The sequence below is a fragment of the Triturus cristatus genome, chromosome 1_1 (genome assembly GCF_964204655.1).
Source record: "Triturus cristatus chromosome 1_1, aTriCri1.1, whole genome shotgun sequence".
NCBI lineage: Eukaryota > Metazoa > Chordata > Amphibia > Caudata > Salamandridae > Triturus > Triturus cristatus.
Window position 1 is genome coordinate 36071702 of NC_140579.1, and position 25275 is coordinate 36096976.

The window sequence follows — 25275 nt, forward strand, 5'->3', positions numbered from 1 at the left end:
AATTACAAGCCTGGCTTCCAATAAATTGTCCAAGACCTGGAGGGTTGGCGGACTACCACCTCTGGTACTCCTGGCATAAACATTATAAATGTCTGCCGTCCTACCCTTGCCATTGTTTATCCTGATCCCAAGGACTTCCGGACTATTCGTGACCAACTCTTTTGCATCACATTTTAATGCCAGACTAACAAAGATGAGCAGCCCTCCTGAAGGCCGGCCATGTTTGGATGGTATTGCGGGTCAATGGAAGGTCATAAAGCCTGGAATAAACGTAGGGGTCAAGCTCCAGGTTTCTTGGAGTAAGCAAATCTCAGTCTGTGTGATGAGCTCCTACCAGTATGGGTGGTCAAGCTTCCCCCTTACACCCGCCACATTCCATGTCGTGACTCTCAACATTTGCCCGTTCACTTCAGAAGTGGAAGCCAAAATGAAGGAAGGAACATCCAATTTAGGCAATATCTGGCATTCAGTGGTCGTTTCCGGGCAACTAGGCCGGGTACCATCACTCATCAGCGGTGGTGGATCTGAACTAAGGCTAACCTTGTATGGTCTAGCATGCACTCTTGTTCTCTAGCTGTTACATCAGAAGGAGGGAGTACACGGTAACCATTATTGTTAGGGTCGAAGAAGCAGTGGTACAGTCAAGTCTGATTCAACATCCCGGCAGGCTGTACTGCGCGCCACACTCTCCTGATTTCTGGTGCTTTACAGTAGTTTTAAGATTTCTTAGAGTTTCTTGTCGCTCAAATGGGTATAATTTCTGATAGTTCTAGGTTTCCCTCGTCTCCATGGCTTGAATTTGCTTGTGAGAAAGGGTCACTCACAGTCGTTGAAATGTCACTCATAATTACACTGCAATTATGGAAATGTCACACATAACAATCTGAAACCTTGGCAGCTACGTATTTGGCACTCCAGTGAGTGCCGCCACAGAGGCTGCTGGGCAGTCTCAGCTTGGTGGTGCCTGCTGCCTGGTATGGTAGCGCCTCGTGAGTCCGGGCTGAAGACGGCGGCCGGAGTTTATTTGGTGCCTGCAACCTCTCATAACTCTTGCCCGCCTTTACCCAGAGGAAGAGTTTTAAAAGTTTCACCAGGCCTAGTCAGCGCGGCCCAGCCCTGCAACCTTAGCAGTCAGCTTAATCCGTTTTTTACATGTAAGTTTTACATTTCTGGACAAATCACTTAACAAAAAGAAATGAATGTGTAAGTCTATAACGTAACTGGTGCTCATGTAAAGCGCTCTGACCCCGCCGGGTGGAGTTTGCGCTATATAAAACTAAAAAAAAAAAAAAAAGTCTATGAAGCGTCACTTTTTTCAAGTTGTCACTCACACTTAGCATTTTCTTTTAAACCACAGGGTACAAATGTATGAATGTGCCTATTTGCTACAAGTATTAGAATAACTTTGCCAAGTATTATTAATATAGGTTCTGTTTTCATAAATAGGCCGGGAAGGTGGCTGGGTGTGCTGCACGCTTGTTGCTGGCTAGTGTGATGTTTTGGAATTTAAAACTGGGTAAAGCAGACTCATCCTCTCATCTTTTCGATGTGAGTGCCCTAAACTATGCAATTGGAACAACTGCCATTTTCATACCTTATAAATGGCGGAAATGTGGTGTTTACTGCTGTACAAAATTAAACTTTAATGATTGTATCCTAGAGATTGGTTTTAAAGTGACTGATAAATGCATCGTTGCCAGATCCTTTCATTAACAGGCAACAATAGTTTTACTGCTTTTCGGAAGCGCCGCCACTGAACTCAGGCGCGTGTAACATTGTGGATGGGAAGAACAGTGGCTGTATTGCAAGAATCAGCCCACTCCTCCCTGGGGCCAAATCCATCTATTGCTGAGCACCTGAGAGTGACAAGTAGAAAAGCTGGTAAAGAGCCCCATGTTAAGGCACAGCAAGCGACAACAACGGCAATCAATTGGATATACTGTATGCCTTGAATGAAAGAAGTCTCTGCACACATTTAAATGTGAAAAGAAAATCTCGGACATGCCTCTATAGAATCTCCAGATTTTGTGCCTGTGATGCATACATTGAATGGTATTTTGTGAAGCATGTTGCTTCACACAGTTCGGCATCCAACTGAAAGCTGGGGAAAGAAAAGAGAAGATGTAGTAAGTGGACTAGGGTTTAAGTTTCTATTAGAAAACAGATTCAGAAGAAGATAGACAAATATTTGGGGGTAAGGGGCTTATTACAGAGCCTAGGGGACAAGAAACTGAAAAAACTGCCTCCATGTCTCGCCTTACTGACGTGGAATTGTGACCAGCTTACCGTGGACGGAGCCAAGGTCACGAGCAGGTTTATATAGACTAACCTGGTTACAGAGATACTTAGGGCCTGTTGTGTGAAGGCAAAGAGCCTAGAAAATCAACAGTTTCACATCAAGGAGCCAGTGGAAATCAAAGAGGTGACCAGAGGTCAGGTGAAGATGATGGTGGGTGATGAGAAGAAATCTGGGTGCAGCCTTCTGGTGATCTGGGGGTGCCTGATAAGAAAGTTTGGTAAGCCAAACTATGAAGATTTGCCGTAGAGTAGGTGGGAAGTAAGAGTGCCTGGGACCAGGGTGCCCTGTAAGGTGCGGTCGCACCCGCGCACCTCAGTGACCCCGAGCGCACTCGGGGTCACTGAGTGAAGCGCGCACACATCCCGGGGGAGCGTTCACGCCGCCGCTTATAAAAACCCGAGCGGCCGAAAATCTGTCATTTTCTGGTTGCCCTGAAGCATTTCCTTCTTAATGGGCCACAGCTGCGGCCGTTTGTGGGCCTCTGTGAAAATATTTAATTTCAGCCCCGTCATACGCTAATACATTTGGGTGAACTCGAGTAAACTGAAAGTGTACAATATTTCTTAAAATCATTGTCCTATATATCGCATATCTGTTTGTTATCATCCCAGACTCAGGGGAGTAGCTTCCCTTGGTGCAGCAGGTGCAGTGGCCCCAGGGCTCAAAGGGGCCCACGCAACCCCGATTGTTGCTGTATTTTGTCATTCAGATTGCAGCCGGGCGCCTCATTGCTTTCTCGCCCTGAGGCCCATGACGGTGTCTATGAGACTTGACAGCCTTGAAATTAATTGAGTTCTATGTCACTGTATCCAAAACTACTTTGTCGTCTACATTACAGCCCAGATACAGCAGGGTCTCAGGTAAGTATCAGAAAAGGTAAGTGACCAAAAGAGGCACAGTGAGTTCGATGAGCACCTCTGATAAAGGAAGCTCCTGCTCCAGTTACTGCACGAGCAGCGGGTGGATGGCGATCAGGGCAGCGGATCCCCGCCTTCCTTTGGAGGAAAAAGGCTCTGCGGGAGGCGAGTATTCGCCCACAACAAACAATAAATTGGTTAAGAAAATGCTCTTTCTATATTGGGTGTCTGACTTTGAAAATGCAACCTTTGTGCTATATGTATCAATTGTAGGAACATATAGAGGCTGAAAATGGTATTTCAGTACTTCAGTTATTCCTCTGAATACAGCAAAATCTTAGCAAGTCTCCCCCATAGTGTGACATTTTCTGGAGAGTGAAACCAAGCGATGACGTACATAGAATGAGATAAATATTGGAAATTACACCCTCTCGATCAATAAGACCTACAATATCTTGAAACTGCTTCAAAACCCCTGAAATGGAAAGTTAGGATACTGATATGATTTGTGTGCCCAGAAGATATAAGATTAAAGAAAGAATCCTAAAACATCTCATACCCCCTGCCTTTGCACTTTAATGCACCATAATACAGCTAAGCACATCCCGCTGGAATCAAATGAACACAGGGCAGATATTTTGATGTTGCAGACAGTACAATAATAAGCAAAATCACTTAAAGCTGGAATTTTTACATTTTATCTGTACATACTACAAAGAACAAATATAAATAGAAAGCAGTTTTAAAAGTGTTCTGGGTTGATCTATGAGTGACTAACACTTTAAGTAAACATGTACAGAAATGGCACGTTCCAATGAATACATTCAATTTTGTATTCAGTCCTATTTAGAATCAGGTCCAGGCCTTTGCAGATTCTTTGAATAACAACTAATGGCCAATTTTTCACTGGAAAAGGTATTAACCCTAGGGTGAGTTACCTGACTGCTGCTTTCCACCAGTGCCTCAGAGCAGCTTTGTTTTCAGTCTAGAGCTGCGACGTGTTATGGTGCTTCAGCCGGGGAGGAAGGAAAAAGTCTACAGCTGCAATTTAAAGATGTGTCAGAGCGCATGGAGAGCCACAGGCAGATCTCCTCATGGTTTCTCGCATTGGCTCACGGCAGTTTTTGCTTCTTACGGGGCCCCTTGCATGCTGTTTTATGGGGGTCCCGCCGCCAGCCCAAGCAGCATCAAAGCCTTCTATGGTGATGCTAGTAAAATGAAAACATCCTGCATAGTCTCAGCCACCGACGCTGACAACGCTGCGAAGTCCTGTAAGCATGCACACAGTACATTGCCACTGTGCCTGCAGCCAGCACCACAATAAGAAAAACAATGTTTCATTTGCCCAGCGCTTAGTTCAGAGTTGTATCTCAGCACTTACTGTGGATGACGCTATTCAGTAATTCTGTCAAAGGCGGATCTATTCGGCTAAAGGTTAAGATTTGGTGCTAGAATGCACACCTGGTAATTCACCGACTCGTGTTCTAAAGTTTACAGCGGCGATAGCAAGTAGGGCGTACTGCCGTACCCTGTGTATGCCTTACTGCTTTGACGTTCCTCAATAGGCAGCTGGGAACTTCCAAAAAAAGAATATCATGCGCTTTCCTAAAATTAAATCAATTTGATTGTGACTGGTGCACTGTGACTGACAGTGACTGGTGGTTATACTTACTGTGTTCGTTCGGTAGTTGTTCTTCTTCTTCCCCTCTGCAGCGTGACTCTCCACTGGTGACTCGCCATCTCACTGCTGTCTCCTAACTGCATGATGCAGCAGTGAACTCTCCCTCGCCCAGTGGACTCCAGTCGGCAGTCCCGGGCTGCTTAGAAATTATTTGCCGGCATGGCCAATAATTTAGCTCCTGTGCCACCTGACAGAGCGGGCGGCCTGGACAGGTTTGAGCAACACCACGCTTTACACATTTTGCTTTTGGACTATCTGCATTTCTTAAGTAACACATAAGTTAGAAATCTCTGCTTAGCCTAGTGTGCAGCCGAGCTGGTATTCTGCTGCATCTTTCTGTCTTTGCTTCCAGATATATAATACAACAAGTAACATTACACCTACAGCAGTAAAATCTTACGATGGTACCACCATTGGAGTCTCGTGCTTTTTCAAACCTGAAGTGTACTTGCCTGTGTAACCAATTCATGTCATGGCGTGTGTATCCAAATTGCAAACCTGTCTTAAGACCCTTAACGTGGTGCTGTATGTGTGGAAATGCACAGTCTTTTCACTTTTTTAAGCAAAAGTTTGGAGTGATATTTAGCGCTGCACCCACACGCGCGGCTTGGTTCCTGGCACACATAGCCATGGATGCAGTGCACGGAACACCTAGACTGACGCACACAGAGGAAAAACATTAGAGGGAACATTGCTAGTCAGTACACTGAATTGGATGTTACAGAGTTACAGGGTCACTCCAATTCATACTGTACTTGTCAGGACACAGAATTAGATAGTACAAAGTAACAGAGTCACTCCAAGGCATACTGTACTGTACTGGTCAATCAATCAGGGGAACTGTAAGCGTGCTGAGGGTCTCAAGGCACTGGGAGGGGGGGGGGCATGAGCAGCTCCGTTCAGTCGAAGAGCCCGGTTTTAAGTGTCTTCCTTGAAGATGTTCAGGTTGGGGGCGCATCTGATGTCCATTGGGAGCTTGTTCCAGGTCTTGGCCACGATGTAGGAGAATTCTCTTCCACGTGTTCTGACTCTGCGGATGCCCAGGGTTTCGGCGAGGACGAGGTCGGCAGATCGAAGGTTTCTCTAGGGTACGTGGAAGGAAATTCTCACTTTGAGGTATTGGGGTCCAATGTTGTGGAGGCATTTGTAGGCATGGGTGAGTATCTTGAAAGTAACTCTCTTCTCAACGGGGAGCCAATGGAGGTTCCGCAGGTCTTTGGTGATGTGCTCATGTCGAGGGATAATGAGGACGAGTCTGGCTGAGGTGTACTGTATGGTCTGGAGCTTGCAGAGCAGAGACTTGTTGATCCCGGCGTGAGGGTGTTTCCGTAGTCAGTCTGCTGGTTATGAGTGCGTGGGTGACGGCCTTTCTTGATTCGGGGGGATCCATTTGAAGGTTTTTCGGAGGATGCCGAGGGTGTTGAAGCAGCTGGAGGCGACGGCGTTGACCTGGTGGTTCATGGAGATGGAGGAGTCAAGTATGATACCGAAGTTTTGGGCGTGGTCCGTGGGGGTGGGAGGGCTGCCGAGGGTGGTGGGCCACCAGGTGTTGTCCCATGCAGAGGGGGAGGGTCCAAGGACGAGGACCTCTGTCTTCTACGAGTTGAGCTTTAGGCAGCTGCTGCTCATCCAGGATGCGACGTCCTTCATTCCTTCCAGGAATTTGAGTCTTGCGGTAAAGGGGTCCTTGGTGAGGGAGAGGATGAGCTGGGTTTCATTGGGGTAGGATACTATGCTGAGTCCGTGCTGTCTGACTATGACGGCGAGGGGGGCCATGTAGATGTTGACGAGCGTGGGGCTGAGCGATGATCCTTGGGGTACTCCGCAGTTGATTTCCGTGGGTTCGGAGAGGAAGGGTGGCAGTCTGATTCTTTGGGTTCTGCCGGTGAGGAACGAGCAGATCCAGTTGAGGGCGGTTCCTTGTATACCGGCATCGTGGAGTCTGGCGGTGAGTGTGAGACGGTGTTGAACGCTGCCGAGAGGTCGAGTAGGATCAGTAGAGCGGTCTCGGTGCTGTGGAATCTGGATTGGGAGGGGTCGAGGATGGAGTTTTCTACGATGACTCTCGTTAGTTGTGCATTGATGGTCTTCTCAGTGACTTTGGCCGCGAAGGGGAGGAGGGAGATGGGTCGGCAGTTCTTGAGGTCCGTGGGGTCTGCTGAGGGCTTCTTGTGCAGGGGTCTGACTTCTGCGCATTTCCAGTCGTCGGGGAAGATACTGGTCTTGAAGGTGGCGTTCATAGTGCATCGTAGTTCTGGAGAGATGGTGGTGGCGGCTCTGTGGTAGATGTGCGGCGGGCAGGGATTCGGGGGGGGGGCCCTGAGTGGATGCCCTTCATGGTCAAAGTGGTGTCTTTGGTGGTGACTGGGGTCCAGGAGGAGATGGTGGGCTGGCTGGTGTTGCTGGTCAGTACTCTATATTAGATACTGCAGAGGAGGGTGTGGATGTCGTCTGTGGCGGCGAGTAGAACGGTCTCGGTGCAGTGGTTGCTGCGTAATCCGGATTGGGAGGGGTCGAAGATGGAGTATTCTCCGATGAATCTCGTTAGTTGTGCATTGACGTTCTTCTCGGTTTATACTAGAAGGTATAAAGTAAAGGCTGCTTCCTGCGAGGACAATGCAACGCGTGATCAGACCTCTGAAGTTTTATTGGAACAAAGGAGGCAAGATGGCGTCTGAGTGAGGCCACCACTCACCGCTCTCCTCTCCCACTGGATATTTCTCCGTGCCGTGAAACCAGATTATGTGCTGGGGCTATTGTCTGACCGAGATCTCTATGGGCCCATTTCGGCAGAACAACGAGGCGGGCACTGGACACGCTCGTGCTGGGGAAGAACGGACTCCTGCTTCGGCTGCTGGGAGGCTTTAACGCGGATGCTGCTGACAGCCTGGATACAGCAACGCTCTACAGGCTGGAACACAGACCGCAGAGTTAGCGGTGAAGGCTGCTCGTGGAAAAGGGGAACCATGGATGGCAGCCCCTGCTACCACCTTCATACAATCACGCTATAAAGGGACAGATGCCAAATTGGAGGGCAGGAAGGGAGACCCTCGTGCTGGTAAGGGGGACAAACAGGAAAAGCAGTAAAAGGAGCCTCACGTAAAGACAATTCCCCGGCGCTTACAGGTCTACGGAGAGGTAGGGAGGTCGCAACCTTCCATCTCGAGCATGTTTATACCCCTAGACATGAGCATAAAGGAAAAGGCTGGGCAGGAAAGACAGCAAAATCAAGGAAATGGTGATGGTAATGGGGAAGTGTGTAACTTTGTGAACAGCCCTACACATACTGCAAAACCCGGTATACAAGGGGCGGAAAATGAGAATCCCCTAGCTAACAGTGCGACCCCTTGGCTGGCAAACTGTGATAATACTATTCTGGAGTGTTACAGCAAACAAATGATGGACGGAATGCTGACAATGCAAACATTCTACCCCAGTCAAAAGATCTCGGTTAAATCCATCGTTCTTTTGCCTACTACGCCACCCCAGTTTGAACCCAGTCATATGCAAATCAGTCTTGACCCTGTGCCTCATGGGAACAGTCCAGACCGAACTGCCAAGCCAGGTCCTCCCTGGACCGGAAGCAAGCATCCTGGGACCGGTTTCAGGGTATGTCACCCTTCTTCAGCCAGGCTAGCTAGTCAGTACACTGTATTAGTTGGAATAGAGTGCCCACACAAGTAAAAAGTATACTATACTAGTCAGTACACTGTATTAGATGGTTCAGAGTAACTGACAGCTACTCTAAGGTATACTGCAGCAGTCAGTACACTGTTTTAGAGAGTACAGAATGACAGAGCTATTAGCGTGTGTACTGTACAAGTCAGTTCACTGCATTAGATGGAACAGAGTGACAGAGCTGCTTGGAGGTATACTGTCCTAATCAGTACTCTGCATTAGATGGTACGGAGTTTCAGAGCTGCTCGAAGGTCTACTGTACTAGTCAGTACACTATATTAGATGGTACAGAGTGGTAGAGCTACCCCAAGGTATAATGTACAAGTCAGTACACTGCATTAGATGGTACAGAGTAAATTTGCTACTACAATGTATACTGTACTAGTGAGCACACAGTATCAGATGGTACAGAATGACAGAGCTACTAGATGGTATACTGTAATAGTGAGCACACGGTATCAGATGGTACAGAATGACAGAGATACTAGAAGGTATACTGTACTAGTTTAGGGACCTAGGTAGACACCATCCTTTAGGGATGCTTCAATTGGTTGGCATTAGTAGAATTAGTGAGTGTAGATACAGCTGTTATTCCAGGTGTAAGTCCGCAGCAGGTAAACTCATGCACAGATACCAGTCTGCACATCTTGCTGTGTATTTTAGATTCCCACAGACTTTGCAGACACTGCCTTTGGCTTTAGCTGTCCACAGACGCCGCCTCCCTATTCCTACTAGACCTCAGCCAGGATTTGGAGGTCACAGTTAAGGTTCTGATCAGAAGTGGTGTGGACGAGACACATTTGGTTGTGACGTGAAGGCCGGAAAGCCGAGGTCCATCTCTTGTAATGTCCAATCTCAGGTCCATGTTCCCAGGGCCCCTGTCTAGCCTTAGGAATATCTGAGAGGGAATAAACATTCCAACCGCAGGTCAGTGCAGCTAGAGAGAGGATCATTTTAATCTGATTAACTTCCAGCAGGGGCCGGTCCCAGGCCTGAGCTAAGCTCTGGTGAAGCCAAGACTACAGGGTTGTGTGGGAGGTTTTTCACTTTTCCCAATACATGTATTTTAAAATCCCAGTATTTAAGCAAATAAACCAACGCACATCATTTGTGGGTTAGCAAGTTACAGTGAGAACAAAGCAAGATTACAATGTGGGTGTCCGATTATTTACAGACATATTTGAGACCCAGTTATCTTGTAGACACACTACAGGGGCAGAGCCAGAATATCTTACTAAACTCCACTGCCCTATCAGAAGCCACAGCCCAAAGATTCCTAATTCCAGTTCTGTGTAAACACCAATTGGACTAAAAGGAAAATGCTACTTACCAGTATGCATCTGTTCTTGGCATGTAGCGCTGCAGAATATCATACTTTTGCATAGATCGCCATCTGGTGTTGGGTTTGGATGATTGCAGTTTGTTGTTGTCTTGGAAGAAGTCTTTGTAGTCACGAGATAGGTAACTCCTCCGTTGAACGATAGTGCGCATGGGCATCGACTCCATCCTCAGATTGTTTTTTGTCATGAAGGGAAATGATGGAGTTTGTAAGAAACAGAAAAGATGACCATGTGAGTGTATCTAAGTAAGATAGCACTGGAACAGATAGAGGTTCCGGGGAGGCGGGTGGGCATATGATATTCTGCAGCTCTACATGCCAAGAACAGATACATACTGGTAAGTAGCATTTTCCGTTCAAGGCATATGAGCTGCAGAATTCATACTTTTGCATAGACTGTATAGCAGTGCTCTCGCCTAGCGGTGGTCACCTGTATCTCTTGCAGTGGTCTGAAAAAGTGTTTTAAGAACAGCCTGGCCTACAGAAGCCTGTTGTTTTGCCTGCACGTCTACACAATAGTGTTTGGTGAAGGTGTGTGTTGTAGACCATGTTGCTGCCTCACAAATGTCATCTAAGGGGATGTTCCCTAAGAATGCTATGGAAGCCCCTGGTTTGCGTGTTGAGCGCGCTCTAGCGGGAATTGTTAATGTGCGCTTTGCCTTTTGTTTGTAGCATATTTGGATGCATTTGACTATCCACCTGCCAATTCCAGCTTTGGAGATGGGGTTTCCTTTATGAGGTGGAGAGAAAGCTACAAACAGTTGGTTTGTGTTTCTAAAAGGGTTTAGTTCTGTCAATGTAATAAAGTATAGCCCTTTTGATATCAAGTGTGTGAAGAGCTTTCCCTGCTAGGGGATCTAGGTTTGGGAAAAACACGGGTAACTCTACAGATTGATTAAGATGGAAAGCAGAGATTACTTTGAGAAGGAATTTTGGATTTGTTCTAAGAACCACCTTGTTACAATGTATTTGTAAGAATGGTTCTTGTATGGTTCAAGCCTGGATCTCACTTACTCTCCTGAGAGAGAATGGAATGATTGGAATGATTTTAATGCTAGAAATATTGCCAGTAATTCTAGGTGATTGATGTGGAGCACTTTTTGTTGAGCGGTCCACCTGCCCTGAATTGTGTGGTTTAGGAGATGGGCTCCCCAGCCGGTGAGTGATGCGTCCGCTGTTAGCACTATCTGTGGAGGTGGCTCTAGGAATGTCCGCCCTCTGGAAAAGGTTTTGTGTGTTCCACCATTGCAGTGAGCGATGTGTGCGGCTGTCCACCAACACCAGATCTGAAAGCTGACCTTGAGCCTGGTTCCACTGATGTGCTAAGCATTCCTGTAAAGGGCGCATCTGGAGTCTTGCAAGAGGTACTATGAAAATGCAAGAGGCCATCATTCGTATGGGCTGCATACACTCGAGCTGGTAGGGAGTGTTGGGGTTGAAACTTTGTGATGAGGGTTTGCATACTGGCTACCCAGGCTGGATTGGGGTATGCCAGAGCTTTAGAAGTGTCTATTGTGGCCCCTAGATACTGATGTCGGTAGGAGGGCTGGAGATGTGACTTGGTGAGGTTTATTGTGAATCCCAAGTCATGGAGCAGCTGAATTGTTTGGTAAGTGTGGTGAACACACTGGCTGTGTGACTTGGCTTTTATCAGCCAGTCGTCCAGGTATGGAAACACATGAATCTGTTGTCTCTGCGAGTGTGCGGCTACTACCACAAGACAGTTTGTAAAGACCCTGGGTGCTGTGGTTACTCCGAATGGGAGAACCTTGAACTGATAGTGTTGGCCGTCCACTGTAAACCTTGGATATTTCCTGTGAGAAGGGTGTATAGGAATATGGAAGTAGGCGTCCTTGAGATCTAAAGTGGCAAGGAGGTCGCCTTGTTGCAGCAGTGGAAGGACTTGTTGAAGAGTGATCATGTGGAAGTGATCTGACTGTATGTAGAGATTGAGAGGTCTGAGGTCCAGTATTGGTCTGAGAGTACCGTCCTTTTTGGGGACTATAAAGTAAACCCCTGTCCCTTGATGCTGTAGGGGAACTGGTTCTATTGCATGCTTTTGAAGCAGTGAGAGAGCTTCCTGTTTGAGGAGCGTTAGACGTTCCGTGGACATTGGATGCTGGCGGTATGTTGGGGGAAGTTGCAGTAAGTTCCAGGCAGTAACCATACTGGATCATTTCCTTTACCCACCTGTCTGTGGTGATGGAGTTCCAGACAGGTAGAGTCTCCCTCCGACCGGAGTGGAATGGTCTGGAGGGAGTGGAGGGAAGTCATTGTTTGGTAGCGGGGGAGGCGCGAGTGTTGTTACCTCGGCCTCTGCCTTTGTTATTTCCCCTGTACCCACCTCTGAAATATCCCTTGTTGGGGGATGTTTGTGTGGGGCTTTTGTAGGAGGAGGAAGCAGTGTCTGTGCTGATGTTTTTGGATGCGCCCCCGTAAAAGGAGCGACGAAAGGAGCCTCGTGTTGATGGAGACTGTAATGATCCCATAGATTTTGCTGTGTCCGTGTCTTTCTTCATTTTTTCTAAAGCTGTGTCTACAGCTGGACCGAACAGGTGTTCTTGGTCGAACCCTGGTTTAAGATAGTAGTTTGCACTTCTTGTTTAAAACCAGAAATGCGCAACCATGCATGTCTACGTAGTAAGACACTGGTGTTGAGAGATCTAGATGCGGTGTCTGCTGCATCGAGGGCACATTTAATGGATGCATTTGTAATTAACTTGCCCTCCTGGACCAGATCATTGGCTTTGGCCTTGTATTGGTCAGGCAAATGCTGAATTAGGTCCTCAAGCTCATCGTAGTGAGCCCTATCATACCTGGCAAGCAGTGCTTGTGCATTAGCTATCCTCCAGTGATTGGCTGCTTGGGAGGCAACTTGTTTGCCTGAAGCATCTAGCAGTTTAGACTCTTTGTCTGGAGGTGGAGCATCACCAGAGGTTTGAGAATTGGCACGTTTCCTTGCATTGGACACTACCAAAGAATCTAAAGGGAGTTGTCCTTAAATGTAGGTGGGATCATTGGGGGCAGGTTTATATTTTTTATAAATGCGAGGATTGAGAATTCTGGTCTTGACAGGGTCTTTGAAGACGTCTGGAGCATGATTAATGACACCTTTGAGCATGGGCAATATTTGTATTGGTTTTTCTGACCCTGCAAAAGTATCTACCAGGAAGTCTTCCTCCATGGGGTCTGAATGCATTTGTACGCCATGATACTGGTCAGCCCTATCAATAAGCTGACTAAACCCTATGTTGTCATCGGGGGAGGTGGCTGTGTTGGGTATGCATCTGGGTCAGGAAGGTCTGGCGGATCTGCAGGATCATTGTAATCTGCCTATGTGTCCTGTGGTATAGCAGTGTCATCATGAGGGTCATATAAAGGGTCATTATGTCCACCCCCTTCCCCTAGGTCATCATCATACTGTGGTGGTGGAGAGACTCTAGGAAAGTGTATGAGAGACTTTGTAGGAGACAAAGGCTTAGTAGGAAAAACAGGAGAAGAGGGTCTTAGGAGTGAAGTGGCAAAGTCTCTTTTCTTCACAGGCACCTCAGGAGTGTGTGAGGTATTCAATTTCCTCTTCTTTGTTGGGAGACTGACAAAATGGCCTGTTTTAGGGTCCACATGCAATGTCTTTTGTTTCAGATCGCTAGGATCTGGTTGAAACAGTTCTTCCTGGTTTGTGTCACCTTTCGGGCTGATTTTTTCAGTTCCGAACGTGGTGTTGATTTTTGCTCTGGAGCCTTATAAGGGGTTTTTTGCTCGATGTCGAGTCACAAATCTTTTTCGGATCTGAAGGTTTTTGGGGTTTGTTCAGATCCGAGGCTTTTTGGTCTTTCGGTGCTGAAGAGCTCAATGCCGAGGCCTTTTTTGAGGTAACGGGAGTAGGATGTATTCCCGATTTTGGCACCAACAGTGTTTTTTTGGGCACAATATGCGGCTTGCTCGGTCCCGAGCGGCCGGAAGGCTTTTCCTTTGTCTTCGGAGCCGGGCCTGGAGGCGGGGCTTCTGAAGTTTTCTATAGGTAGCGACTAAGACCGTCAGGCGAAGTTTTGACCAGAGCCTTCTTTTTTTCAGGTGGGCTAGGTGCAGGGGCAGTTGTACTCACTCGTTGACCTGGAGTGATGTGGTCATCGGAGTCATCAGCTTCAGGTACGATGTCGAGCTCTTCCAGAGTCTGGAACGTCAGGGCCTTCATCGAAGATGTCTTCTGGCACCGGTGCAGCCTATTCCACCATAACGTGTCGTCAAGCCCGGTGATCACGGATAGTTTTTTTGGATCGAAAGGAGGCGCAGGCTTGGCAATATTTTTCATAGTATTCTGGCGAGAGACAAAGGTTGCAGACCTTGTGGTGGTCGCTGTGTGGAAATTTTGCTCCAAACTAGGGGTATTTCTTAAATGGAGTCCTTTCCATTAGCTGTAGGCCAGAATGGCGCCGATAGGCCCAGCGGCCCGCGTCTACAACCGGAATTGAGTATTTTTGAGTTAGCGCGTCGAAGAGCACGTGAACGAAAACAATACCGTCGAGTTGTGATGGTTTGCGCGTCGAAAAGGTTTGGAAAACACGGTACTGAACCGGAACGCCGAAATTACATCCGAACCCGATGGCGTAAAAAAACAATCTGAGGATGGAGTCGATCCCCATGCGCAATATCAATCAAGGGAGGGAGTCACCCATCTCTACAAAGACTTCTTCCAAGACAACAACAAACAGCAATCATCCGAGCCCAACACCAGATGGCGATCTATGCAAAAGTATGAATTCTGCAGCTCATAAGCCTCGAACATTTAAGGTTCTGCCCAACTTGTATTCCAAGTGACACAGTATTACCACATGCAGGATTACCACATGCAGTATTACCACATACAGTAATACCACATACAATATAACCGCATGCAGTATTACCACATGCAGGATTACCACATACAGTATAGCAATGTGCAGCATAACCACACGCTGTATAGCCACATCCAACATAACCCCATGCAGTATTACCACAGGCAGGATTTCCTCATGCAGTATAAACACATCCAATATTACCACATGCAATATAACCACATACAGTATTACCGCATGCAGTATAGCCATGTGCAGCATAACCACATGCAGGATTACCACATGCAGTATTACCACATGCAGTATAGCCATGTGCAGCATAACCCCATGCAGTATTACCACATACAGTATTATCACATGCAGTATAGCCATGTGCAGCATAACCACATGCAGCATAACCACATGCAGTATTACCACATGCAGCATAACCACATGCAGCATAACCACATGCAGCAAAACCACATGCAGGATTACCACATGCAGGATTACCACATGCAGGATTACCACATGCAGAATTACTACATGCAGTATTACCACATGCAGTATTACCACATGCACTATTACCTCATGCAGTATTGCCATGTGCAGCATAACCACATGCAGTATTACCACATGCAGTATTACCACATGCGGTTCCACTCAACCAGATATTACAGGGTACACATTCCACTTTGGCTGAAATTACAGAAATTGTAGCAGGAAAATGACAAATACTATTCAGGAATTATCTGCAGAAATAAAAGTGCAGCAGTACTCTACTGTTGTCTTGTGTTGTGTGTGTGCGTGCATGGCATGAGAGCATATGTGCGTGATGCGATGGGCCTAACTGCGAGTGCATGGTGTGAGTGTAGACGGTGAGGGAAGATCTTATAAACTGTGTGTGTGTGCAATAGGCCAGTGTAGGTGCATGTGCTAGGCCAGTGTAGATGCATGTGCTAGGTCAGTGTAGGGTCACAAGCGAGGTCAGAGTAGGTTCATGAGCTAGGTCAGTGTTGGTTTATGCACTAGGTCAGTGTTGGTTTATGTGCTAGGTCAGTGTAAGCGCATGCTCTAGGTTAGTGTGGGTGCATGTGCCAGGTCAGTTTAGATGCATGCATTGGGTCCGTGTAGATGCATACGCTAGGTCCCTGTTGGTGCTAAAACTCTGGAAAATAGAATGTGTTATGTGGTAAATACCAAATTCTGAGGTATTTCCCATTCAATAGTCCCAGAACACTGCAGGAACTGAGTTGCTCGCAGTTGTCAAGCCCAGCAGTATCAATAATGTGAGGTGTGAAATTACCGCATCTGCATTTCCGATAAACTTAGCAGGAAAGTCCAAGGGGAAGAATGATTTAAACAAAGGAAATGCGGCAGCAAGTATACAGAGTAGAGATGAGTAGAAATCTAGAAAGATCTGGAAAAAACAAAGTTTAGAGACACAAATCAAGTAACTGTACCCTGACGTGAGTGCACGTTACCACTAAATGCCACACAATACCATACCATACCATACCACACCATACCACACCACACCATACCATACCATGCCATACCGCCATCCCATTCCATCCATTACCACCATACCAAACCATCCCATACCACTATACCATATTATACCATGATCTCACCCTATAGTACACCACACCATACCATCATAACATTCCATACCATACCAGTCCACACCATCCCATCCAATCCAATCCCATCCCACCATAACATACCATAACATTCCGTAGCACACCACACCGTAGCATACCACACCACACCCTACCTTAGCCCACCACACCACACCATAGTATACCATACCACACCACACGACACCATACCATAGTATACCATAACACACCATAGCATACCACACCATTCCATACCATAGCACACCACACTATACCATAGCCCACCACACAATAACACACCACACCATACCATACCATAGCACACCACACCATACCATACCATAACATACCACACTATACCATAGCATACCACACCATACCATACCACACCAAACCATAGCACACCATAACATACCATAGCACACCACACCATACCATTCCGCCATCCCATTCCATCCATTACCACCATACCAAACCATCCCATACCACTATACCATATGATACCATGATCTCACTGTATAGTGCACCACACCACCAGAACATTCCATACCATACCAGTCCACACCATCACATCCAATCCAATCCATCCCACCATAACATCCTATAACATACCATACATACCATACCATTCCGTAGCACACCACACCACACCATAGCATACCATACCACACCACACCATACCATACTATAGCACACCAAACCATACCACACAACACCACACCATAGCCCACCACACCATACTACACCACACCACACCATACCATAGCATACCACACCATACCATACCCCACCACACCATATCACGCCATATCGTTTCCATGAACAGTAATATTCAGAGCTAATCATCGCAATGATATTTACCTTTATAACTCTTCACCACCACCTCTGGGCTCTGAATCTTCACATTATTACATCTGTAATAACAAACATCATCTTTGTATTAAAGAACAATGACAGCTACAGGAACAAAGGATGAACATCACACAAGACCTGTATTTGAAATAAGATTCAGTATTAAGAGCAGTGCCTGCGGACTAGAGCTCAGTGTGAGTTACTGTTCATACACAACAGTCAAAGCTCTAACGATATCCAAAAGTACCTTTAACATCTTATGACAGGATGTGGGTGTTCTAAGGCAGATAGCTCAGCGAGAGCAGCGCACTTCATGTGATGCCACGGAGTGCCTCACCATGGGTCTTCTAGGACCATTAGCTCAGTGAGAGGGGGGCAGAGACAGGTTACATCTGCTCCTGGTGGGGTCTCGTGTATATACTTAATAAATACCTTCTTACCTGAGGTACACGTGAATTCCCGACAGCACCCACAGCACAACACTACAACACCCAATCCCAGCCGGTCTAAACCTTGTCACCATCTTCTACAACCAAGATGTTGGGTAGCTTTAGTGGGATGTATACGAACGATTTGAACCCAGACCGCTTAGTAATGAAAAACTGGTTGCAAAACAAAAACTCCCATGTCTTCCGGAACAGAAGATTTTAGGCCGTAGGGAAAGGATCACAGAGGGAGAGACAAGGGAACAGGTTAGGAGGCTCAGTAATGGGACAGCAGCAGGCCCAGACGGGATCACAGAGGGAGAGATAAAGGAACAGGTTAGGAGGGATCGTATAGTGAAAGCAGCAGGCCCAGACGGGATCCCATCTGAATGCTATAAAAATTGATAAACTCTTACGTCTCTCTCTGGAAGGCTGTTAAATTCCACCTTCCTAATATGAGGCAACTGTAGTTATGATCCTTACGCCGGGTAAAAATGCTAGGTAAGCAGAGTCCTATAGACCTATATCTTAGTTGAACTCTGATTACAAAATGTTTGCAGGAATCTTGGATAAGACGTTGTCATATGTCCTTCAAAAGTTGATCCATTTCGATCAAAAGTGGTTTGTGCCTGGAAGGAAGCTCTATGAGTTACCCAATGACTTATCGGGGCGAATGGTATGGCCAAGGCCTCTAATCTACTGTTGTGAGAAGTTGGCCTGGTATATGATGTTCACTAGTTAAAGTGACCACCTTGTACCATGCCAAGCAACCCTTATGGTGTGGTTGTAAGTCAACCTTTTCGGACTAGCTGCCCTAGTGGTAGCGTAGGCTAAGCAGTCTTTGAGGCTAAACTCGTGAAACGTGTTAAGCCAGCTGTTTTACCAAATGTAACCCCCTTTTATACCAATGAAAGGACACCACACAGATATATATTCAAAATATATATGTATTTATTTCTCAAAGTAACCCCTAGTCTCTTTATGAGCACAGGAGCACAAATCGTCAAACAAGATTACAATAGAATACACAGAAGTTGCACGTTATATGGATAGGCCCTGGTGGCCACTCAAACCATATACTAAAATAGTGGTATAAGTACCACGGACAGAAAAGGGAAAAGGCCTAGGGCCTCTAGAATCGCTGGGCCTACAAGGAGCTAACTTCAGTTAGTGACCAGGAGGTCCACGGGTTGCGTGTGCAGAGCAAATAGTCACACGCGTGCTCCCATAGGTTTCAATGGGTGCGTAAAAAGTACAAAGTTACTGCAAAGAGGATCTTCCGGATGACCTAGGAACTTAAGATTGGAAACACAGACACTAGAGATGATTCTCTACACTTGGGCACCGGAGTGCCAGCTTTACCTCACCCACAGGAAGCGGGTGCATAGGCGTCGAAGTGCGTCGGGTTTCTTCTATCTGTTCCGTGGAGCCTGTGGACAAAGATGCTGCAGGCGGTCGGTCTGGAAGAGATGCGGTGGATCCAAGAGTGGATCGGAGATGTTGAAGACCTGTAAGCAGAGGGGACAGTGTTCACAGTCACTAGCCAGTGACCAGCGTGGCACCAGGTGGGTACCAGGCGATGTCGGGTGCAAACAGGAAGAAAGGTGTAGCTTGTCTCTGCAGCCACGTGGTCCCTGAAGGTCGACGACGTCCAGGAGTCGGTTCACCAGCTGTCCCACGCAGGCTCTCGCTGTCGGCGGTGTCGGCGACTTGATCGAAGCAAACAAGCCTTGGCAAACGCAATTGTTGTAGGAAATGAAATAAGCTGATGGTTCTGACCAGCAAGGTCAGAGGGACTGCTCCTTTGGAGGGGAGCAAGGGCCAGTCTGGAGCAACCAGACCAGTGGTGTATTTTGTGAAGTTCGTCGCCAAGATGGCCACTAGCCAGCGGGCCAGCAACCGGTTAGGCGCGTCGAGTGGCAAAATGCAGAAGGGCCCCACGCAGATCGTGGAGATGCTGGAGCGCTCACCTTTGGTGCAGATGCTGCTCGGATGTTGGGCTTCTCAGGTCCCAAAGCACAACTTGGAGGGAGCCTCGGTTGTTGCACTTGTCAGCTTGTCGTAGTCGTTCCAAGATGGCTGGCTCCACGTGTCTCGGTGCCTCCACGGGTCTCCTCTTTTCAGGGACTGTGGATCGGGCGGTGAGAGGTCTGGAGGTCCAGGTCTTGTCAGTCTCTGGGCTCGGGCTCCGGCGGGAGGCGGCGGCAAAGCAGACGTTGATTCGCTGGATGGTGCTTGCGTTAGCAAGGTGGTCACTCCCTGACCACAGGGGAGATTGGCTTCAGTCCTCTGTGCGACAGAGCGTCGAAGTTCCCGTCTTCTTCTCAGTTTCAAGTTGATTCCAGGATGTCTGAAGTCTTAGGACACAGCTCCTACCTTTAAGCGGATTCTAGGGGCCGGACTACCTGCTAGGTCCCTCCCTAAGGGTGGGACCAGGAAGGGGGGTGGTTACACCCCCAATCCTTTGTCCAGCTCGCCCCAGGCCCGGGACTGGTGTGCCCCAGGACCGGTTTGAACTGGCATATGCACCGAGGCTCCTTGTGAGCCTCAGGCATGTCTGATTCTATTCAGCCCTACCTGACCAATACACAAAATCCTGTCTGGGGTGGTGCTTGCACCTCCCCTGGCAGGAAACCCTTTGTCCACACCTCCCAAGCTGGAAGGACTCCCAGCAGCAGGAGGGCAGACTTGTGTCTGTGGTGGCAGCATCCATTTTGTGGAGCTGAGGCTATGTCTGATTTTACCCGGGTTTCAGGTACTGTACATGTCGTGTCCCTCTAGAAGGGTGGAATGCTAACCCCGTCGCCAGAATTGGCGAGGGGTTAGTATTCCAATTCGTATGACACCTTACTTGACATGTTTTGATAAAGCCAAACCAAAGTTAGCATTTAACCGCGAGGTTCATAATGCACTTAAGAGTATATGGTATGACGATATCTGGAAACAGTAGAAGGAAGTGGTTCCGACCACTGCAGACAGGCTCAGCTCATGCCAGAGCACCATCTCACATGGAACCAAGCACTCTGCCTTCAGGATTGTTAAGGCCTGCCATAGGAGTGACTTATAGGTTAACATGTGTCCCATTTAAGGTTAGGTATAGGTATACTACACCTAAGTAAGAGGTGGTTACACCAACTTACCCCAGCTGAGTGATCAGCCAGTTGTGTCAAATTTGTTAGGCCAAGCCTGGGGTGGCATAATACATGCTTCAGCCCCTGGCAGGCCTTAGATACACCAATGCCCTGGGTACCTAGTGTACACTGGTACAGGGGCTCACAGGGTGATCCAATTCCAATAGGTTATGCACCTAGGGTGCACAGTGTCAATTTAGTAGAGAGAACAGCAGGCTGGGGGTCTGATTGGCAGGCCCACAGCCTCAATATGTCAAAAACCAGTGAAGCAAAAAGCAAAAATTTGGGGTGACCATAGGATAGCAGACCCTACTCTCCTACACAACCCCCCCCCCAAACGCTGGGACATTAAACTAGCCTTGACCAGTCTCGTCTTCATGTCCTAAATGGAAGTACCCGGAGAGACCATCTGCATTCCCATGGTCAGTACCTGGCCGGTGCTCCACTGTAAAGTCCATCCCCTGTAGGGAAATGGACCACCTAAGCAGTTTGGGATTTTCACCCTTCATCTGATTTAGCCACAAGAGGGGCTTATGGTCGGTCTGAATCTTGAAGTGAGTGCCAAACAAGTATGGCCTCAGCTTCTTCAGGGCCCACACCACAGCAAAGGCCTCCCTCTCAATAGCTGACCAATTCTTCTCTCTGGGGGTCAACCTTCTGCTAATAAAAGCAATGGGTTGGTCTTGACCATCTACATTAAGTTGTGACAGCACAGCTCCCACACCCAACTCAGAAGCATCTGTTTGGACAATAAACTCTTTGGAGTAGTCAGGACTTTTCAGGATAGGTGCAGAGCACATGGCCTCCTTCAGGTCATCAAATGCCTTTTGACAGCTTACTGTCCACTGAACCTTTTTGGGCATCTTCTTGGATGTCAGATCATTAAGAGGAGTCACAATGGACCCATAGTTCTTAACAAACTTCCTGTAGTACCCAGTCAAGCCCAAGAAAGCTCGAACTTGAGTCTGGGTGGTTGGAGGGGACCAGTCCTTGATGGATTGTATCTTACTCTCCAGTGGTTGAACTTGGCCTCCACCTACAAGGTGGCCCAAATACACAACCTTACTCTGCCCTATCTGGCACTTAGTAGCCTCGATAGTGAGGCCTGCCCTTTGCAGAGCCTCAAGAGCCTTCTTCAGGTGGATCAGGTGATCCTCCCAGGTGGTGCTAAAGACAGCAATGTCATCAAGATATGCTGCGCAAAAGTCATCCAACCCAGTAAGGACTTGGTTCACCAGCCTTTGGAAGGTGGCAGGTGCATTCTTCAGACCAAAGGGCATCACCACAAACTGATAATGCCCACCTGGGGTTGAGAATGCTGTTTTGGCCTTAGACTCCTCAGCTAATCTGATTTGCCAATAGCCAGCTGTTAAGTCAAATGTGCTCAAAAACTTTGCAGAAGCTAGTTTGTCTATGAGCTCATCTGCCCTTGGAATAGGGTGTGCATCTGTCCTGGTGACAGCATTGAGACCCCTGTAGTCCACACAGAACCTCATCTCTCTCTTGCCATCTTTGGTGTGAGGTTTGGGGACCAGAACCACTGGGCTAGCCCAGGGGCTCTCTGAGGGTTCAATGACACCTAATTCCAGCATTTTATGTACCTCAGCCTTTATACAGTCCCTGACGTGGTCAGGTTGTCTGTAGAGCTTGTTCTTTACAGGCAGACTGTCACCAGTGTCTACAACATGGGTACACCAGTCAGTTTGGCTAGGTATTAGGGAAAACAGATGTTGAAATGATTGTAGAACTTGTCTACATTCTGTCTGCTGATGGGCAGTGAGGTTGCCTCCAAGGGTCACTCCTTCAACTGAGCCATCTTCAGGGTTTTGAGACAACAGGTCTGGGAGAGGGTCACTCTCTTCCTCCTGTCCCTCATCTGTAGCCATGAGCAAGCCCATGTCTGCCCTGTCAACATATGCTTTTAACCTGTTAACATGGAGTACCCTGTGGGGACTCCTGGGAGTTCCTAGGTCCACCAAGTAGGTGACCTCTCCCTTCTTTTCCAGGATTGTATGGGGTCCAGACCATTTGTCTTGGAGTGCTGCTGGGGCCACTGGCTCCAACACCCATACCTTCTGTCCTGGCTGAAACTCAACCAAGACAGCCTTTTGGTCATGCCAAGCTTTCTGTAAGGCCTGGCTTGCCTCAAGGTTTTTGGATGCCTTCTCCATATACTCAGCCATCCTGGAGCGGAGACCAAGTACATAGTCCACTATGTCTAGCTTAGGCTTTTTGAGAGGTAACTCCCATCCTTCCTTCACCAAACACAGTGGGCCTCTCACAGGGTGCCCAAACAACAATTCAAAGGGGCTGTAGCCAACCCCCTTTTGTGGGACCTCTCTGTAAGCAAACAGAAGGCAGGGTAGAAGGATGTCCCATCTTTGCCTGAGCTTTTCAGGTAATCCTTTGATCATACCCTTTAGGGTCTTGTTGAATCTCTCAACAAGCCCATTGCATTGTGGGTGATAAGGGGTGGTGAACTTGTAGTTGACACCACATTCCTTCCACATAGCTGTCAAGTATCCTGACATAAAGTTGGTACCTCTGTCAGATACTACCTCCTTAGGAAACCCCACTCTGGAGAATACTCCCAGCAGGGCCCTGGCCACAACAGGTGCTGTAGTGGTCCTAAGGGGAATTGCCTCTGGATACCTGGTGGCATGATCCACTACCACCAGTATAAATCTGTGCCCAGATGCAGTGGGAGGATCCATGGGACCCACTATGTCTATTCCCACTCTTTCAAAGGGGACCCCTACCACAGGTAGTGGTATTAGGGGGGCCTTTGTTGTGCCACCTGATTTGCCACTGGCTTGGCAGGTCACACAGGAGCGACAAAACTCCTTTGTATCTTCATTCATGTGAGGCCAGTGAAAGTGAGGGACAAGTCTGTCCCAGGTCTTGTTCTGGCCTAGGTGTCCTGCTAAAGGAATATCATGGGCCAAGGTAAGAAGGAAGCCCCTAAATTGCAGAGGTATGACCAACCTCCTGGTGGCACCAGGCTTGGGGTCTCTAGCCTCTGAATAAAGGAGCCCTTCATCCCAATACACTTTATGGGTACCTTGAGCATTCCCAGCAGCCTCAGCAGCAGCCAGCTGTCTGAGGGGTTCAAGAGAGGGACAGGATAACTGAGCCTGCCTCAAGTCAGCCCTTGAAGGTCCCCCTGTCCCCAGAAACTCAACCTGATCAGGTTCAAGCTCTTCAGGGACAGTTCCTTCAGGGTCCTCTAGATCAGCTTCCTGGGAAGGCTGATCATCACTCTGAGGCAGGGGGGAAGGCACAGCCTTGACCCTCCTGTTCTTCTTCTTGGTAGGTGCTTGGTCCATTGTTCCAGGATCCAAGACCTGAGGTTCAGTGAGGCACTTTTTGGCCTGTGACCTGGTCACAGCAAGGACATGTGATGATATACCTAACATCTCTGCATGAGTCTTGTACTCCACTTCTGACCATAGAGAACTCTCTAGGTCATTGCCCAACAAACATTCTACTGGGAGGTCTGCACTAACCACAACCCTTTTGAGGCCAGTTACCCCTCCCCATGAGAAGTTAACAACTGCCACACTATGTGAAGTAGTGGCATTGCTGGCATTAGTCACCAGGTAGTTCTCACCTGGTATGTACTGTCCAGGGTCCACAAAGCCTGGTGTCACCATGGTGACACTGGCACATGTGTCCCTGTAGGCTTGAGACACTTTTTCATTGATTAAAGGAGTCTGTCTGTACTTGCCCAGGTTACTGGGGCTCACAGTCAGGGACAAATCAATGTCCCCATCACAGATCAAGACTGCCTGTGTCAGGGTTCTGTCTAAGTCAGAATCTCCTTCAGTTCCCATAGTGATTCCCACTACACCCTTTGTCTGGGGACCAACACTGCTAACAGTAGTACTGGGAGCAGGTGCCTTAGGGGCAACAGTGTTGGGGGCTCCACCCTTTTTGCAATCACTAGTCCAGTGAGTTGTATTTTTACAATGATTGCACCAGGGTTTCTTTTGACCTTCTTTCTTCTTTTTGGACTGTTGGGACCCACCCTCCTTAGCAGTAGTTTGGGGCCCTGTTGAAGACTTCTGGTCTTTAGGTTTCTGATCTCCACCCTTTTGGTCTGTTTTCTTCTGATCACCCCCTTGGCCCTGGTTCTGGTTCTTTTGCTTAACCCTGGTTCTGACCCATTTGTCTGCCTTCTTTCCCAATTCTTGGGGAGAGGTCAGATCAGAGTCAACCAAGTGTTGATGCAGTTGCTGGTTTTGACAGTTATTTAAAATCTGTTCTCTCATCATCAAATTATACAATCCTGTAAAATCAGATACCTTACTTCCCAGCAACCAACCCTCCAAAGCCTTAGTGGCACATTCAATGTATTCAGACCAGTCCTGAGTCTGTGTCTTTTGGGTGTCTCTGAACATTAACCTGTACTGTTCAGTGGTTAAGCCTAACCCATCAACTAGGACACTCTTCAGGACTCTGTAGTTTCTGACATCCTCTTCTCTAACAGTGAGGAGTCTGTCTCTGCCTCTTCCTTCAAAGGAGAGCCAGAGGATTGCTGCCCACTGGTCTTCAGGAACCTGCTGTACTTTGCAGGCTCT

At 47.8% G+C, this 25275-nt stretch overlaps 1 protein-coding gene across 1 annotated transcript in view; it reads right to left on the bottom strand.

The window, feature by feature from the left end:
* The window catches only part of LOC146869272 (E3 ubiquitin-protein ligase TRIM39-like), a 189510-nt gene that overhangs the window by 41008 nt on the left and 123227 nt on the right, over positions 1-25275 (bottom strand). The window contains exon 5 of the mRNA XM_085646728.1: positions 17149-17201. Coding sequence (XP_085502854.1) covers positions 17149-17201 — 53 coding nt within the window. The remainder of the gene's footprint in view (positions 1-17148; positions 17202-25275) is intronic.